The sequence below is a fragment of the Nannobrachium achirus genome (genome assembly GCF_963921795.1).
Source record: "Nannobrachium achirus genome assembly, chromosome: 1".
NCBI classification, from domain to species: domain Eukaryota; kingdom Metazoa; phylum Chordata; class Actinopteri; order Myctophiformes; family Myctophidae; genus Nannobrachium; species Nannobrachium achirus.
Genome location: NC_137810.1, coordinates 59,277,828 through 59,296,759, shown reverse-complemented (window position 1 = coordinate 59,296,759; position 18,932 = coordinate 59,277,828). Strand labels below are relative to the sequence as shown.

Sequence of the window (18,932 nt, the reverse complement as noted above, 5' to 3'; positions counted from 1 at the left end):
ATACTACAGGGGGGTCCTCCAAATCTTTGTGTAATAGGCCTAGATATTAACCACTTGAACTCTAGTGTCCGTAACATCTTTTAACAGGTTGTTGGGGTCCCTGCTTCATCTCTCTCCCAACTAAGGGGTCCTTGGCCTGAAAAGAGTGATTAAAGTGATCAAAATTCATTGTCTCTGCCAGGCATGGCATGTTTTGCACCCCGTCCGAGTGTCAATGTGTGTGGCCGATTTTTGCAAAACACATTTTTTAACAGTACTCCTACAGATTCTTCCCTACAGAAAATTCACGCAAATGATTAAAGTAGACACTGACAGTATCTCAATAGTCGTGTGATCAAAATGGATCTGTCAGATTTTCCATATTCCATCCAGACTGGCTAAGATTGGCTTAAGCTCGCACAAAATGCCTCAAATCATGAACACAGCTACATGTTACACACCTGGATGATGGTAGAAGAATAAAAGTCTGCACACCGATTTATGCTCCCAAAGATAAAGTTTACTACTAACGGCTCTTCATCAGACACACCTGGATGATCACTCAGTACAAAAAGATTTACATCCACAACCAACATTATTCACCCGGCGGAGACCTGTGCTCGGAGGAGCACATTTTCTAGTCTACAGGTGTTTTTTGCAGATTTTTTACAGTTATTAGGTTTTATAAATCACTAAATTCTCCATACTAGTCAACTTAGAGGAAACACATCCTGGCTGTTGTGGGGACATTTTGGCTTTGTTTTTCATGTAGTTGTTAATGCCAACCCTCAATTCCCCCTTGCACTGTATGTCAAAGCTGACCTCAACTGGTTGGTTAACTCATACTGTGCCGGGCCACTGTTGAGTTGAGTGGCCAGGGTCCCTCTCATAGACTGAGCGTTGCAACATACAGGGACTCACGTAGCAGTGACGTGCGTGGTCACGTTTGTGCATGTGATGAAAAAGACCCGGATGAAGATGGCTACAGGAAGGCTATAGGCCAACACTCATTTAGAAGATCGATTTTCGGCGATTTAGCCGTAAATAAAACTTTGTCGCTGCCCTGGGAACACAGTTCAGAGAAAAAGGTCTCTAAAGATGTGAGTTTGTATTGGAGTCGGCGGCGCGGTGCGGCGGCGTTACCCAATTACGGGCCGATGTAAACAGAATCGCGGCCCGGGGCATGGATGGACATTTAGACCGGGGCTTCGTTGAGGCCTCCAATTAATTCATTCATTTTATTTAAAAAAACTGACTAGATCGGGATCGGCACTCCGGAATACGTCGCGCCGCCGACAGTATAGATTGAGTTTTTTTGGGGGGGCTCTAAACTTTATTCTAAACCATTTTCAATGGAATAAATCGTCGGACCATCTAGACTCGGTCGTTGGGAAGCGTAGGACGAGCCAGGACCACCCACATCTCTACAAGCAGCTCAGGGTAAGTAAAATAGCATAAAGAATATCGTATAGTATTGAAAAAAAGCCGGACTTGTTCGGGATAGGCACAAAAAGGGTTAAGGAGGCTGTAGATGAGCACACGTCTCGCCATGTCTCGCCGACTGTTTTCCAGAAATCAGGTGAGCTTAAACAGTTGGTCAGCCGCTTGACACGTCACATGATACAGTACAACGGCCGCGTTGGGTGTGGCCTCTGAAAAAATTACTTTTCCATTCCATATAGCTACTCTTGGTCTATCGATAATCTCTGTGCTCATGTCAAGGTGCAGGTTTGTCCTTTTGTGTTGAAATATAACGTCCATGTACACTGCTCAAAAAAATAAAGGGAACGCATAATCATTGCAATCTAACTCCAAGTCAATCACACTTTTGGGATATCAACCTGGCCAGTTAGGAAGCAACACTGATTATGAATCAGTTTCATCTGCTGTTGTGCAAATGGAAAAGACAACAGGTGAAAATGAGGCAATTTGCAAGACAACCCCTAAAAAAGGAATGGTTTTGCAGGTGGTGGCCACAGACCATTTGCCTGTCCTCATCCTTTCTGGCAGATTTTTGGTTAGTTTTGGATTTTGCCAGTGCCCTGACCACTAGAGGTAGCATGAGGCGGTATCTGCAACCCACAGAAGTTGCTCAGGTAGTGCTGCTCATCCAGGATGGCACATCAATGCGCACTGTGGCAAGAAGGTTTGCTGTGTCTCCCAGCACAGTGTCCAGAGCATGGAGGCGATACCAGGAGACAGGCCAGTACACCAGGAGACGTGGAGGGGGCCGTAGGAGGACAACAACCCAGCCGCAGGACCACTATCTGGTCCTTGCAAGGAGGAACAGGAGGATCACTGCCAGAGCCCTACAAAACGACCTTCAGCAGGCCACTAATGTGAATGTTTCTGCTCAAACTGTGAGAAACAGACTCCATGATGGTGGTATGAGGGCCCGACGTCCACAAGTGGGGCCTGTGCTCACAGCCCAACACCGTGCAGCCCGATTGACATTTGCCAGAGAACACATGGACTGGCAGGTCTATGTTGGGTTTTTTGGGTGTTCCCTTTATTTTTTTGAGCAGTGTTGCTAGAGAATCACAGCGTTTACTTATTTATATCCATAATAATAGATTTTTCCCTTAAAGAACCTGCTCTATTGACACGTTTCACACAGGTTTCATTTCTTTGCTAAATAGTTACTATATGTGTCCCAATCTCACTGAGAGCCAGTCATCTCGGAAAGTACAGCTTTAGACAGGGACTGAAAATACTTTCTTTTTTTTTTTTTCACTAAAATTTGATAAAGCCACTAAAGCATTTCATAAATTTCAGGCTACATTTCACTTAAACGCCAGAGCTTAACTCTGCATGTAAATAAGACTTTTTTTAATTAATGTGAGAGATCGTCAGGTCATTTGCAGGTTAGACATTTATTTAGAACTTGAATATCTCAGAAGTAGTATTTTAGCATGGCATCATTCTATAAGCCATATCTTCAAAACTGTTGGGTCAATCTCCACAACCAATATATCATTTTGTAGCTATGATCCCCAAATAAATCATTGAATCGAATCGTATATCGTATCGCCACGAATCGTCAACCATGTATGGTGATGCGTATCGTATCGCTATTAAATGTATTGTTACACCCCTATTAGGAGGTAGCCTCGCGTAGCCAGGCTTACTCATCTGCGAAGAGAAAAGCCTGGTTACGACCATGGGCTGAAACAGCATAGAACGGCGAAAAAAACTATTCTACTTCTCCCAACCCTTTGGTTGCGCTCGTAATAAACAATATCAAAAACATGGATTCTGACAAAGTTACACCTATTAAGAGTGAGTTAAGAGCTACAATCTATTTATTTTGTTTCTCTGGCGGTTGTAAACAGACCTGCACTGCGTGACGTAACGTCCCTTAACCGCAGCACTTCCGCCACTTCAGTAATGCCGTTTACATCGCCTTTTGTGGCCAGGGTGATTAGGAGGTGATACAGTATGTGTACTTACTGTGTGATGGGCGCCTCCTGGTGGTCGGAGGGCGTGTGGACGATCTCATAGCCCTCCTGTCTCAGGATGTCCAGCACACTGTGGTTCCCCAGGAAGTGACCTGGCAGGAAACAGGAAGTATTAGAACTACTGATTTAGACGGCATTCGTAGAATCGGCCTCAGGAGAAGGAGAAGTTTAAAAAAAGTCACAGAAAACAAGTTTTATCAAACTAGGGGTGGGCGATATGGAAAAATACAATATCACGATATTTTCCCAAGCTGTATCACGATACACGATATTATCACGATTCTTTTTCACGTTGGTTTTTATGGTTAATTTTCAAGTTAGACTATCTGGGTTCCTTTTGGGAGGTCTAAATTGAACTTTACAAGTATGTAACTCTGACAGTATACAAATGAAACCAAATGGACCCTTACGGGTCCATTTGGTTTCATTTGTATACTGTCAGAGTTAAGTGGAGACCTTGACATTTTAAAGTTTAAGAACTACTGATTTAGACCAAAATGCAGGTTTAAATTGAATTCTGCAATGAATCTCTGTATTAACGATTAAACAGGATTTTTTTACAAGGCTCCCTCAATTGTATCACGATATATACAATATCTCTGAAAAGGCATACCGTGGAGACATTGTATCGTCTCAACGATAATTATCACCATATCGCCCACCCCTCGGTCAAACCATTGAAAAGTTCATTTTTGTCATAGCTGATTGCAGTCACGAATTTTGCCCACATTTTTGCGAGGGGCATGGGAGCTCAATTTCTTATTTAACCTTCATACAGTAGATGACCAATCCACTGAGAGACTGACCTATGCTCTCCACGGTCACGGAAGTATCGGAAACGACCCAACTATTTAATATTTGACAATTTGGTCAATGTTTGATTTGTTATTTTTGAGGTATCAAACGGTCCTTAAATGTTCACTTTAGAAATGTGCAGATACCCTCTATACACTTAAACTTTATGTTTGTTTGTTTGTTGCACATTAAGTTAATCAACTGGGGACCCCCCAAATCCTTTTGGGGACCTTCCTGGGGGCCCCAACCCACAGGTTGAGAACCACTGGGTTAAAGGACCAGAGCGGTGTCTTGGCATGTTTAGCCCACTGTCACTCAGGCCAGGGTATACTCGACTGCAGGGGTCTTCAACGTTTTCAGGGACCCCTTAGTTGAGAGAGAGATGAAGCAGGGACCCCCACAACCTTTTAGATTCCATATAGTTTCATTGTTTGACAGCACAATCATCAGTGTTTTGGATTCATGTCAATTTGTGTTTTCAGACATTTTAACCACTTGAACCGCATCAATACTTAATAAACTTGACCTTTCACTCTGTACTTAGTCTGCTCTTTTCCCCCTCTACACCAAAGCTCTTTGCCAAAAATAGCCGATCTACAAGCTCGTTGTGAGCTTGTAGATCTGCTATTTTTGGCTAAAGTTCTCAGAATATGGACACTAGGGTTCAAGTGGTTAATATAAAAAAGGAGAAAAATAAGTTTATATCACTCAAAGATTTGGAGGACCCCCTGTAGTAACTCTAGGGACCCCCTGCTCAACTGTTATCCACAGCATAGTGATTTGTATTGTTTTGTAGGAAGCCAGTGGGTTGCATTCATTTCAGTGTCTAATGAGCTAAATATAAATGTGGGCTTATTTTTTTTTAAGATAACGTTCTCCCCGGGAGAAACGTCTGTGGCTTAATATTAACCATCCAATGAGGTTCTTCTTCTTAGCCAACTCTGCCTCAATTATTCAGGTATAACGTTTTTTAGAAAAATAATAATATAAAACAAATGTGACATCTAAAAATAAACGCCATTAGCGGGAAATGATGTGTGTTTATGTACAATGTGAGGTGGAAGCTGTGCGCAGTCCCTGAGGGGGTCCCCAGGTGGTCCCCATCTAAATCATTAGAACCACTTTTTAAACTTTTTTCTTTAACAACACAGATCTTGTATTAGGTATATGTCTGGCAGAAAACATCTTAAGATCGGGGGTCCGTACGTGGCCAAATACACAAGCATTAATTTAACAGGGGGTCCGCGACCCCTAGGGGGTCCTCAGAGTTACTACAGGGGGTCGTACAAATCTTTGAGTGATAAAACCTTTGTCTTCTTTTTTATATTAACCACTTCAACCCTTGTGTCCATATTCTGAGAACTTTAGCTAAAAATAGCCGTTCGACAAGCTCACAACGCCTCGCAACATGTTTGCCGTTATTTTCGGCAAAGAGCTTTGGTGTAGAGGGTAAAAAAGAGCAGACTAAGTACAGAGTGAAAGGTCAAGTTTATTAAGTATTGTGGGGGGTCCCTGCTCCATCTCTCTCTCAACTAAGGGGTCCTTGGCCTGAAAACGTTGAGGACCCCTGATTTAAGATGTCCAGTGTTGACACTCTGCCAGATGAAATGATGACCGCTGCTGTGAAACAAAGGCTTCAGGATCCTGAAGGAGAGTGCAGGGTCGTTCAAACACATGGTCTGCTCCTATAGGTGCACTTGTTGCCAGGGGCGTCACACCAAATTCTGGGCCCTGGGTACAAGGATTCACTGCGGGCCCCCCATGAATGTTAACTATTGAAAAATAGCAGATATACAAGCTCACAGCGCGGCACCGAGTGCCGCGCTGCAAGCTTGTAGATCTGCTATTTTTGAAAAATCTTGAAAATGTGTGCCAAGAAACCTATATGTTTCCATGTCAGTGATGCTCAAACTTTTTCACGTGAAGGACCCTCCATCTCAAAATATTTAGTTCCAGGGACCCCCCAGAAGCAAACTTTGAGTTACAAATGTTCACTTGCACATTTTCACACGACTTTTCAAAAATAGCAGATCTACAAGCTCGCAGCCACTGTGAGCTTGTATAACTGCTATTTTTCAATAGCTAAAGTTACCAGGGCCCCTCCACCTTGGGCCCTGGTAACTCAGTCCCACTTTCCTACCCCTTGTGACGCCCCTGCTTGTTGCTGTGTAATTACTAATGACCCCCTATTGTAGGCACTCAACCCCTTACCCTTACCCACTCCATCTCTCCCTCTCCTTCTCCTTCTCTCTGTCTCTGTCTCTCTCTCTCTCTCTCTCTCTCTTTCTCTCCTTCTCCTTCTCTCTCTCTCTCTCTCTTTCTCTCTCTCTCTCTCTCTCTCTCTCTCCCATCAGTGTGACATCAAACAGACGGCGCCCCACGCAGATGAAAGCTTTTGCTTTATTTCTCGATAATCCCGCGTGTCACTCAACCCAGCAATAAGATGTAATGCAGACTGACATCACCTCCGCTACACACACACACACACGCACGCACACGCACACACACACACACACACACACACACACACACACACACACACACACACACACATATATATAGACATACACATAATTCAAAACTTGCTCCCTTTCTTTCAAAATGTTTCTGATCATTTCTCAGAAGAGAGAGAGAGAGAGAGAGAGAGAGAGAGAGAGAGAGAGAGAGAGAGATACACGTTCTTGGCCGTGGAGTTCAAAGGCAGAGCAGTGATTGGCTGTGGAGTGAGGAGAGGCTACCAACGGCTGAGTGTCGGCCGGATCAGACATACAGATTACACTGTGTGTGTGTGTGTGTGTGTGTGTGTGTGTGTGTGTGTGTGTGTGTGTGTGTGTGTGTGTGTGTGTGTGTGTGTGTGTGCGCGTGTGCGTGCGTGCGTGCGTGCGTGTGTGTCTGAGTGTGAGGAGAGCCAATACATTTATGTTTTTATTGGGGCACCCATTCTTTTCCTTTCTTTGACATTCCTTATTTTAGCCTCTCCTCTCCTCTCCTCTCCTCTCCTCTCCTCTCCTCTCCTCTCCCAGAGGGTGGGTGTTGACAGGTCGACCCCCCCCTCATGTCTGTGTCCAGCAGATATTTCATTAATTCCAGTTATGAGGCTGTGAGGGCCAGGGGTCAACCTGCCTTGATTTCCTCCAGTCACTCACTCTCTCTCTCTCTCTCTCTCTCTCTCTCTCTCTCTCTCTCTCTCTCTCTCTCTCTCTCTCTCTCTCTCAGAGGCGTCAGTTGGGTATGGCAAGGTATGGAAGCTGCCATACCTTGGCTCCAGGGAGAAAAGAACATGTACTTCTTAAAATAAAATTCACCAATGTCTTTATGACTATCCACATTGATTGCGACCGAAGGTCGCATATACTCTGAAGAATCGTGTCGCTTGAGTGTCCTTCCTTCCTTCCTTCCTTCCTTCCGTATCCTCGTGACCGTCCTTCCGTATCCTCTGTGATGTCAGTGTGATGTCAGCTAGTTGTGACATCACTTCCTGTACAGGGCGGCTACACGAAATGTGGATAAAACTATATATGGAGATAGTCCAGTCCATCATGTCATATGGGACTACCGTCATAGAAAGTAGCCATTGTTAGGCCGGAGTCATTGGCTGTCTAAACATGGAGATGTGGATAACACTATATATGAAGATAGTCTAGTCCAATATGTCATATGGGACTACCGTCATAGACAGTAGCCATTGTTAATCCGGAGTCAATGGCTGACTGTCTGTACAGGAAGTGATGTCACATGACATACTTTTTATGCCCATATATGAGTCCTAACATGGAGATGTGGATAACACTATATATGGAGATAGTCTAGTCCAATATGTCATATGGAACTACCGTCATAGACACAGCCATTGACTCCGGCCTAACAATGGCTACTGTCTATGACGGTAGTCCCATTATGACATGATGGACTGGACTATCTCCATATATAGTGTTCTCCACATTTCCATGTTCAGGCCCCATCGCTCACACCCTCGATGGGGTTGGTGATAGGGCCTTTCTGTGTGGAGTTTGCATGTTTCCCCGTGTCTCCTAGGGTTGATACCCTCACAAAAACATGAACAAACTCCCCCCAGAATGATAACAACTAGAATCGTCAGAGAAACACTGTGGTTGGCCAGATAGTCAAGAATTGGCGCGAGGTCGCATGTCACCCTGAGGTGTCTTACTAGTTATTCTGTTATTACATTACTCTAAACCAGTGTTTCTCAAACTTTCACATTTCAAGGTCTTCCTTTAACTCTGACAGTGTACAAATGGAACCAAATGGACCCGCTAGGGTCCATTTGGTTCCATTTGTACACTGTCATGGTTACAGACTTTTATGGGTCAATTTAACCCCCCCTAAGGGAACCCACTGAGTCCCTGGAATCCACTTTGAGAACCACTGCTTTAAACTAACTACAATGCAAATTAGAACAAAATGACTGGGGTACCTAGGGGACATGGGGAGAACATGCAAACTCCACACAGAAAGGCCCCCAGCGGGAATCAAACCCAGGACCTTCTAGCTGTGAGGCGACAGCACTACCGACTGTGCCACCGTGGCCTGCCCCACACTGCACTATTTATTCACGTGCCGACACATCTCACCGACTGTTTACCACCTGGGCACCTTTATTACTTATAATTTACGCATGTTGGGAAGCCGTGCGCAATTGAGCGCGTCGCTGCGCTTTCCCCAGGCTGCCCACAGCCATCACCATGAAGAGCATGGTGTGTGTGATGTTAGTTATCATAATACCACCAGACGGCCACATTGTTTTACTAGTGGCCGGGACACACCTGTTTTAGATTTCACCTTCTGTAAACATTCATTTTGACGGCGTATACTTTTCAAGTATATATACTCCATCTGCCCCATGTTTTCAGAGCGCTGTAAACAGCCTAACTACGGTAAGCTCGCAACCACTCCTTAAACAACCCAGCAAGTGAACGACCACACCTATACACCAGGCACGTGCACACATAGACATAAAAGGTGGTTTGAGCCCCTGCCCTTTTATCCGTCTGTAAAAAGTGCCCTCTCTCCAGACCATGAATACAGTTTTTACTATGGTGAAAGAAATGCAAATGCCCCCTCTTTCCATGCCATGCCTGATGTCCAAAAAACTCTCCTGAACCTGCACGGAGCATCTTATGTTGAACGAATTGCCCTCAGCTGTGTAGAAATCCATGCTTTAAGCCACATCTCCGGTATTGACTTGATAATGCTTAGTTCAGTGAGGTATCAAGCATCGAAAACAGCCGGCCTCCAAGCTCACGACGCTTTGTGAGCTTGGAGGTCGGCTATTTTCGATATGTTCACCAAAAGGCCCTTTTGGAAATTTGAGCCCCTGCCTCTCTAACATTCTCTGCACGTCCCTGCTATACACAATGCAAACAAACACACTACGCAACGCACAAAAACACTTTTGTGTATAAACACCTTGTGTGAGTACGTGTATGTGTCTTTAAGTGCGTGTGTTTACGTGCGTGTGTTTATGTGCGTGCACGCTGGCTTGTTTGCTTGGTGAGCACGCTTAGTGCTCAGACAGTAAACAGAGTAGTGCTAAGTAGCTGTCTAAACCCTATCCAAGGCTAAACAACAACTCCATTAGCGGCGGTAATGAGAGGTCCTGCGCTTTAATCACTCTCTTCCCTCTGCAGCATGCAGAGACGGCAGGGACGTGCAGAGAACGTTAGAGAGGCAGGGGCTGACATTTCTAAAAGGGGCCTTTTGGTGAAAATATCGAAAATAGCAGACCTACAAGCATAGAGCGCGGCGACGTGTTGTGAGCTTGGAGGTCTGCTATTTTCAGTGCTTGATACCACACTGAAAGCATAATCAAGTCAATACAGGAGATGTGGCGTAACAGCATGGATTTCTACACAGAGAGGGCAATTCTTTCAGCATAAGATGCTGCATTCAAGTTCAGGAGATTTTGGACAAGGCAATTCTCTTGAATGCTGCCTTCAGGTATGGCATTGAAAGAGGGCATTTGCATTTCTTTCACCAGAGTAAAAACTGCATTCATGGTCTAGAGAGGGCACTTTTTACAGACAGATAAAAGGGCAGGGGCTCAAGCCCCCTTTGATGTCTATGTGTGCACGTGCCCGCACACATAGACGGTAGGCTGAACACTATAAAATATGATGTTTGCCTCAACCAAGCAAGTATAGGTAACTCGAGGCCGGGAGGTGCAAATGGGCACACGGGGACATGGGGATATAAAGAGAGAGAACCAGGGGCACGGGGCGGCCGCTGTTCCACTCCTATCCGACTTTGGGACCTCGACGCGGGACGGCCGAGTGGCAAGTATAGGCTGAGCAACTAGGCCTAGGGGTTCAGAGTCTTCCTCAAGGACTCTTCGACACTGACTCTGGGGGAGCCTGGGATTGAACTGGGAACCCATCGTGAACCCTCCGTGTTCTAAGACGGCAACTCTACCCCTGAGACACTGCCGCGCCGTGTGGTATGTAGGATGAAGAAATGTTGATTTTGGGAGGGTCGTTGTGCTTCAATGGTGACATTGGCTCAAACCTGTGTTGACATAATCTCCGCAATGCAGGAGATACTGTAATAGCTAATACTATAGCCAATTAAAATGCCAAGATGGAGCACTCCGACTCAAATTAAATTAAATCAATTTAAATTGAACATGGACACATTTCCACTGTATTCTCTGACCCTTGGAGAGAGGAGAAATGCTCAACCAATGAAACCCTCAGTACTTCATTGACCGGGGGGTCACCCAGGGGTCTATACTTGCCGCCCCCCCCCCCCCTCCCCATCTTATTTTCCCTCTACAGCAGCAAATCGCTTTGAGTTCGCAACTTGCATAGAAAAGCGCTTTAAAATTGCAATCCATTTTAATAGGCTACTTTAAGTATTCCAATTTGTGTTATGTTGTGACTTTTTCTCGACTTTCTCTGTATTGTTATTTCCTCCCTCCTTGTTAGTTTTTTTCGCTGCTCACAACAGTACTTATAGCAAGGGGATTTTATAAGATATTTGACCAATCTGCGAAGTAAATCGTTACCAAGAAATTTCTTCACCAATGTGTTTCTAAAGGTGTGTAATAATATGTACTAAAAAGTTGAAATTCAACTCCTGGGGGAAACCTCATAAAAAAACTGATTTGTGTTTGTGTCCCACAAAACGCACAAAACGATGGTTTAGCGATGAATCATCACTTTTCACCGCTTTGTAGGGGCCATTTGTAGCCCACGGAATGTTTTTCGTGCTATGGATTCAGCATCAGGAAGAACCCCTAGTTTGACCCCTCACATGCTAGTTAAAGCATATTTATTTGTTGTATTTTTTAACTGTATAGTAAAGTTAATGGGACACAAACACAAATCATTTTGTTTATGAGGTTTCCCCCGGGAGTTGAATTTCAACCTTTTAGTACATATTATTACACACCTTTAGAAACCCATTGGTGAAGAGATTTCTTGGTAACGATTTACTTTGCAGATTTTCTTATGTTCCCCTTACTATTTCTCTTTTTCATACTTCCCTGTACTTGTAACCTTAACTGCTGTGCCGCCTCTGGGCGACTGAATTTCCCCGGTATCTATCTATCTATCTATCTATCTATATATCTATCTATCTATCTATCTATCTATCTATCGCTTCTCCAAAAACAGCAGATCTACAACTGCGCTGTGAGCCGAGTACGCTGAAGGCTCACCTAACATAACCACGCAGAGGGGGTTGAAGTGGTTCATAAAGCCCATGCAGGAGAAGCCTTAAAGGACTGACTTCTTCCAGTGTTTGTCAGTGAACCCAGAGAACCCCCCCGCCGCTCCACAGGGCAGAGTTAATGAGCCAGCTCTACCCTCACTCTGCTTAATAGCTTTCCATCCTGCCTGAGACCGCACGTATCTCCATCAAACATATAATTTTCCGAATGTCTGTCCGTCCGTCTGTCTGAGTGTCCGTCTGTAACAGTGTTTCTCCTCAGTGGCTGGAGCAATTGATCTGAAATCGCATCACCATTAGCATATGAACACACCTGACATAACTGTGAAGCCCGTTTGTCACTTTCACAAATCGTATGCTGTATATTAGCATTTTTATGGTGTATCTACTATCTATTCTGCATCTAGCATGAGGCAACATGTTTAACCAGCTGTGTGTGTGTGTGTGTGTATGTGTGTGTGTGTGTGTGTGTGTGTGTGTGTGTGTGTGTGTGTGTGCATCATTTCAGAGCTCATATCTTTGAACGGGTAAGGGCTAGTGTCCTCTAATGCAGTGGTTCTCAACCTCTTCTGGCCGTGACCCCCAAAATACCGGGGACCCCCCCACCCTGACAATCACTAAGAGTTGAGGCATTACATTTTGTGTGACACGGTTCTATTGTGAAAATAGCAGATCTACATGCTCAAAACGCCTCGCAGCGCGAGGCGTTGTGAGCATGTAGATCTGCTATTTTCACAATCTCTACCTCTAATATTTGACAATTTGCCCAACGTTTTAAAAAGTCCTTAAAATGTCACTTTAGAAAAGTGATACCCTCTATACACTTAAACTTTATGTTGGTTTGTTTACTGTTGAGTGAGAAAACAGTGTGGCACATTAAGATAATCATCTGGGGACCCCCCCCAAAATAATTTGGAGACCCCCCTGGGGGTCCCGACCCACAGGTTGAGAACCACTGCTCTAATAGACTCTGTAGCAGTGGTTCCCCAATGTTATAACCTGTGACCCAAAAGAGAGATTAGATATTCGCCCAGGATTCAGTGAAAACCGCCGATCTACAAGCTTCACGCCGCATTGTGAGCTTGTAGATCGGCTATTTTCACTACTTCTTAAACATTTGTTTTCTAATTTATGGAATTTCTAAGATACACACTCGTAGCCACGACGCAATATTTATTTACAGAAGAGAAACCCAACGTCTCAACCTTTACAGGTCTTCTTCAGGGGAATCAAATGTTGTTTCATTGAAAACCTTTTGGGGAATGTATGACATCATGCGTGACATCATCATCGTACCCGGAAGTTATGTGGGAACGCCTACTGAGTGACAAAAAAATACCTGCCTTGACAGCCCATACATCCAAACAGAAAAGTCCTATCTGATTGCATTAACCCATTTAGGCCTAGGATTATTGACCGCTTTAACAATTGAAAAATAGCAGATATACAAGCTCACAGCGCGGCACCGAGTGCCGCGCTGTGAGCTTGTAGATCTGCTATTTTTGAAAAATCATGATATAAGTCTTTGAATATATCTATTTAAAAGCCAACATTTGTAACTCAAATATTTGCTTCTGGGTGGTCCCTGGAACAAATATTTTGAGATGGGGGTCCGTGGCCAAATACCTGTAATTTTGGGGGTCCTTGACATGAAAAAGTTTGAGAACAACATGATTTAGAAGAAGGATTTAGAACTCGGGTCAAAGATCGCGTCAAAGATATTCAAAGACTTGCACACATTTTCACGGTTTTTCAAAAATAGCAGATCTACAAGCTCGCAGCGCGGCACTCGGTGCCGCGCTGTGAGCTTGTATATCTGCTATTTTTCAATAGTTAAAGCATAAAATAATGGTTAAAGTGGTTCAAATCTAACGCGACTTGGGCGCGTTCCAGGTATTTGAGAGTTAAATGACGTTTAACAACGTTAAACTCACTCTGCCTCTCACTTTGCCACTCGATTTGCCACTCACTTCATGCATGCGCATACCCGATAATAACTAAAAACAAAATGTAGAAAACCAAAAGATTAATGGACCCATAGCAATGTGTCCATGACCCACACATGGGTCCCGACCCACTGTTTGGGAACGTGTCTCTACAGCACTCTCCTCTCTCTGTTCTGTTCAGAGTTTACTCTGACTGTCTCCATTCTCTGTCTTGTCTATTTATCTGTCTGACTGTCCTGACGGAGCAGTCTCAAGTGCCTCAGAGCCTTGTCTTTCCCACACACGCACGCACGCACGCACGCACGCACGCACGCACGCATGCACGCACATACAGCCTCTGCTTTAAACATCTATCTGTCTGTGAGGCTATTAGTCTTTCCCCCCTCAATGGGTGTGTGTGTGTGTGAGTGTGTGTGTGTGTGTGTGTGTGTGTGTGTGTGTGTGTGTGTGTGTGTGTGTGTGTGTGTGTGTGTGCGTGCGTGCGTGCGTGCGTGCGTGCGTGCGTGCGTGCGTGCGTGCGTGGTGCGTGCGTGCGTGCGTGCGTGCGAGAGTGACACATACAGTACAAGGACTATTTCATCAACGGCTGATTTCCCCTCACAGTAAACATGACAAGTACACGTGTGTGTGCGGATGTGACAAGTACACTCTGTGTGTGTGTGCTTGCGCGTGCGTGCGTGTGTGTGTGTGAGGTGTTACAGCATGTGTCTGGTCGCCACCCAGGCTCGGTTGGGCCGACTCCAGCCGTGTCACCACCTCGTTACTCACACCTCTTTCTGGACGAACTCTCCTCTCCCTCTCCTCTCCTCTCCTCTCCTCTCCTCTCCTCTCCTCTCCTCTCCTCTCCTCTCCCTCTCCTCTCCTCCACCCCTCGCTCTCTACGCCTCCACCCGTTCCTCTGCCCCCCCTCCCTCCCTCCATCCTCCCCTCTGCTGCTCCCTGTACAGTGTCAACAACATCCCATGTAAGGAGAGAACCAGAGAGAGAGAGAGAGAGAGAGAGAGAGAGAGAGAGAGAGAGAGAGAGAAGGAAGGAAGCAGGATAAAAAGATAAGAGATCTTTTTATCTGTCTAAAAAAGATACAAACCAGTAAGACTCCCTAAATTGGGAGATAAGCGACTGTCAGGTTGCATACACAAACTTTGGAAGGCAATGGTTGCCAATCAGGAGGGAATATGGGAAATGGGACAGATCCATGTTGATGACATGACTGTAGACCAGTGTTTCTCAACCTTTTTTCTGCATGGGCACACTTTTCATGTCCCAAGAATCCATGGGCACACCAACATAATACGGGGGTGTAAATATCGTCACTGTCGGGAAGAAACCTTGTATCTCCAAGTTTCAAATGTGTACGTTTCTTCGCAAAGTAAAGCCCTGCTTCATCATACAAGGCTGTCGCACAACAGTTGTGAAAACAGCAGATCTATACAAGCACACAACGCCTCGCGGTGCGAGGCGTTGTGTGCTTGTAGATCGGCTGTTTTCACTAGTTTAAATCATTTTTAAAATGATAAATACAATACTGGCTTTCAAACAGTTTCAAGGGGCACACTTGACCCTTCTCAGGGGCACACCAAAGGTCCTCAGGCACAGTGGTTGAGAAACACTGCTGTAGACATATACTGTGTACCGCTTTGTGTGATTAGGAGGATGTAGGAGCAGTGTCCAAAAATGTGTTTTGCAAGAATCGGCCTCATGATGGCGCTAGAAGAGGGGGGCCATGTGAGAAATGAGGGGTTGTGGTTTTGGCAGCCAAGGAGTGTGTGTGCAAAGTTTGGCATGGATAGGGGCAACGGTGGCGGAGATATGATATATAGGGCAAAAGTGTGACGTGTGATGTGACTGACAGACATACTGACAGCTGGTGGAGGTTTTGATAGTAACTGCAACAAGTATAATACAGTTAAAAACATTAAAGTAAGCAAGTAGACATAAGGTCTGACATGTAGTCATCTGCACTTGGACTGACTGGGTAACACAACAGTCAGACTATTAAAGGTGATACACCATGAAATTTCACTTTTCCTATTTTAAAACCTTTTTTTGGGGTCCCACTAGCACCTTCTATCCTCACAAAGTCCCATTTCTGACCGTTGTGTCTTTCTCTGGTTTTGGGAAGGCCAGTGTTCGAGTTATACTCCCAGAGCTATGGGGGCCCTACATGGGGGGGGTCATCGCGCCGCGTGCACGTCTCGCGCGAAAATTGGCGGTTTTTTCGCGGTTTGATCGTGTTTTTATCGCATTTTATTCGGGGTTTCCGCTGTTTTTTTTTTGCTAAACAATCGGGAAACGGCACACTACACTTTCCCTTTGCCCCTTTCCACATGCACCATCCAGCAAGATAGTCTATATAGTTATAGTAGATGGAATTCTTGGTACCAACACTCCAACAGACAGACAACACCAGTATCATATAATCATTCAGTTCCAAAAGCTTTTCAGTTATCTACTTAATTTTACACCACTGTTCTACTACAGCAAGCATTATGGTATTGCTTCCCAAACGTTTTAGCCCGTGAACCAAGAGAAACTAAACCCAAACAAGTAGAAGTGAAAATAGCCGATCTACAAGCTCACAAGGAGTCGCTTCGCGCTGCGTTGTGAACTTCTAGATCTGCTATTTTCAGGACCCATACAATGTGTCCACAACGCTAGCCAAAACAGTGTTAGCTAGCAGCATAGCATCCATCATTACTCCAACTCTATATAGCCACGACTCACTCACCAATTGTTGACTGAGTGACGATGAGACGAGCAGGACGATGTTTAATGCCTTTATAGCCCTACATGGTCTTGTCTTGGTGTTCTGTTATATTCCTTTATGCCTGTGTTGTTAATTTCCACCACGAGTCCATCAGGGCGCAAGATACGCACTGACGACAGAGTGGACGACCGTTAAAGGCTCGTCCTATGAAAGCCATTTCCTCTCTGCACAGAAGCGCATTTCAAAACAAGAGTCTTTATTTTATTTTTTTCATCTATACCAATCGATCATTCAACATGTTTATTTTGAAATTGTCCTGGAAAATAGTAGCCAAATAGCACCTACATGCCACTGAGATGTTACGTTTGTGTTGATGAGAGCCAGAGAGCGCAGGGAAAAAAAAAAAAAAAAAACACTTGGGAAAAAAAAGAGACCCCATAGGGGTTTTTGACTATGGGGTCCCAGACTTTATCTATGGGGGCTAAGCCCCCATTGGCCCCCACATAACTCGAACCCTGGGGAAGGCAAAGGTTAAAAGCATCCCACGGGTTCTCAAAACAGGCTGTCCAGATTTGCTGCTGTCGCTGACGTCATCGACGGCCGTTTTTGAAGAAAAGAAAAAAACATTTATTTTCAAAAACTTGGAATACAATGTAAGAATCTATCAGGGGAAATACGAGCACACAGCTATATTCTCCCGTGTAGACACGTACTGTACTGTATACAACACTGGTTCCCAAGCACTGGGTCAGGACCCATTTGTGGGTCGCGGACACATTTTTGTGGGTCCCTTGATTTTTGGTTTCCTACATTTTGTTTTTAATTAGGCCTATTTCAAAGCATTTCCAAAAAGCATCCCCAAAAAGCTAGGACTTTCATGAAGAAAAACTAAATGCAATGATTTTTCAAAGTAATTTCATCCATAAATAAGAGAAAAATCTAAGAAATTCCATACATTTGAAAACAAATGCCTAAGTAGTAGTGAAAATAGACATAGATAGATCTGCTGTTTTCACTAGTTTGGTCCCGGGCAAACATCTAATCTCTCTTTCGGGTCACAAGCTAAAAAGTTTGGGATCCATTGGTATACAGTGTCCAGCGCCGCCGCTACTATGACGCACGTGACGCACGCTGCGTCAGGCATCACGCTGCCAAAAGGCACCAAAAAATTAGAGAGAAAAGAAAAAAGAAGAGCCAAGCCGATCCAGTTGTGAGTCAGGCACCAAAATGCCTTGTGGCGGCCCTGACAGTGTCTACAGCAGTGGTGGACGGAGTACTCAAATGTTTTACTCGCACTATTGGCACTAAAAGTATCAACACTGCAATGTAGAAATTCTCTGTTACAAGTAAAAGTTAGGTAATCAAAATCTGCATAGTAAAAGTACAAAAGTATAGGTATAAAAATGTATTTAAACTAAAGTACTAAAAGTAGCATTAGTAATCATGCAGAATGTCCAGTTTCAAACGTTTTCAAATGTATAAATTGTATCAAAATCGTTTGAAAATAGCATAGCTTGTCATATTCCAGTAGAGTACAATAAATACCTCAAAACAAGTACAGTAAATGTACTTAGTTACATTACACCATTCGGGAATACCAGTAAGACGCCCTAAGGGAGAGAAGCGAGTTTGCGCTGAAACAACAGAGACTGACACAAAATGTCCATATATGGGCATTCCCAGATATGGGCTTAACCCATCTAGTGCCACGTGCCAGATGGAGCCAACTCCTGCTCAATGGCCGGGCTAAGACCCATAGACAGCGCTGTAGCTGCGCAAGCCCCTGCGCAGCCGTGACGTGCGCGATGACTTTCGTGCGTGTCATCACTATGCGCCGGAAGGCCTTGGCTTCCATTATCTCTAGGCTATTGTTAGAAGCAAATTTTTCGCGAATAAAGGCTGTCCTCTTCCAGAAATGCATAGATTCCGAGAAAATGGGCTTCAAAGTTGGCCATCTGCATTGGATTACATTGAATAAATCGGCGGAATATGACGATACTAACGTTAGTAAACGTAGGACAACCTTGGACCACCTACGTTTTCAAGAATCAGCTCACGGTAAGGACCAAAGCAAGCCGACGCTTGCAGACAAAATGAGCCGAACTACTTTGGGATCGGCACTCCGAATTGCGTCACTAGCCGACAAATTGAGCTAGTTCGGGATAGGCACTAGAAGAGTTAATATTGATGACATCAGGGATCTCCATATATGGGCATAAAAGGGACAAGGAGGGTATTCATTTGCAAGGGTGACTCGACATGCAAGGCACCAACCTGCTCACCGGGAGCAACTAGTCTAGGGGTTCAGAGTCTTACTCAAGGACTCTTCCACACTAACTCTGGGGGAGCCCGGGATCGAAC

General features: G+C 44.6%; 1 protein-coding gene across 1 annotated transcript in view; it reads right to left on the bottom strand.

Annotated features, from left to right (window-relative positions):
* The window catches only part of trabd2b (TraB domain containing 2B), a gene marked incomplete at both ends in the record, with an annotated part of 217,357 nt that overhangs the window by 13,497 nt on the left and 184,928 nt on the right, over window positions 1-18,932 (bottom strand). The window contains one exon of the mRNA XM_080730645.1: window positions 3,430-3,529. Coding sequence (XP_080586771.1) covers window positions 3,430-3,529 — 100 coding nt within the window. The remainder of the gene's footprint in view (window positions 1-3,429; window positions 3,530-18,932) is intronic.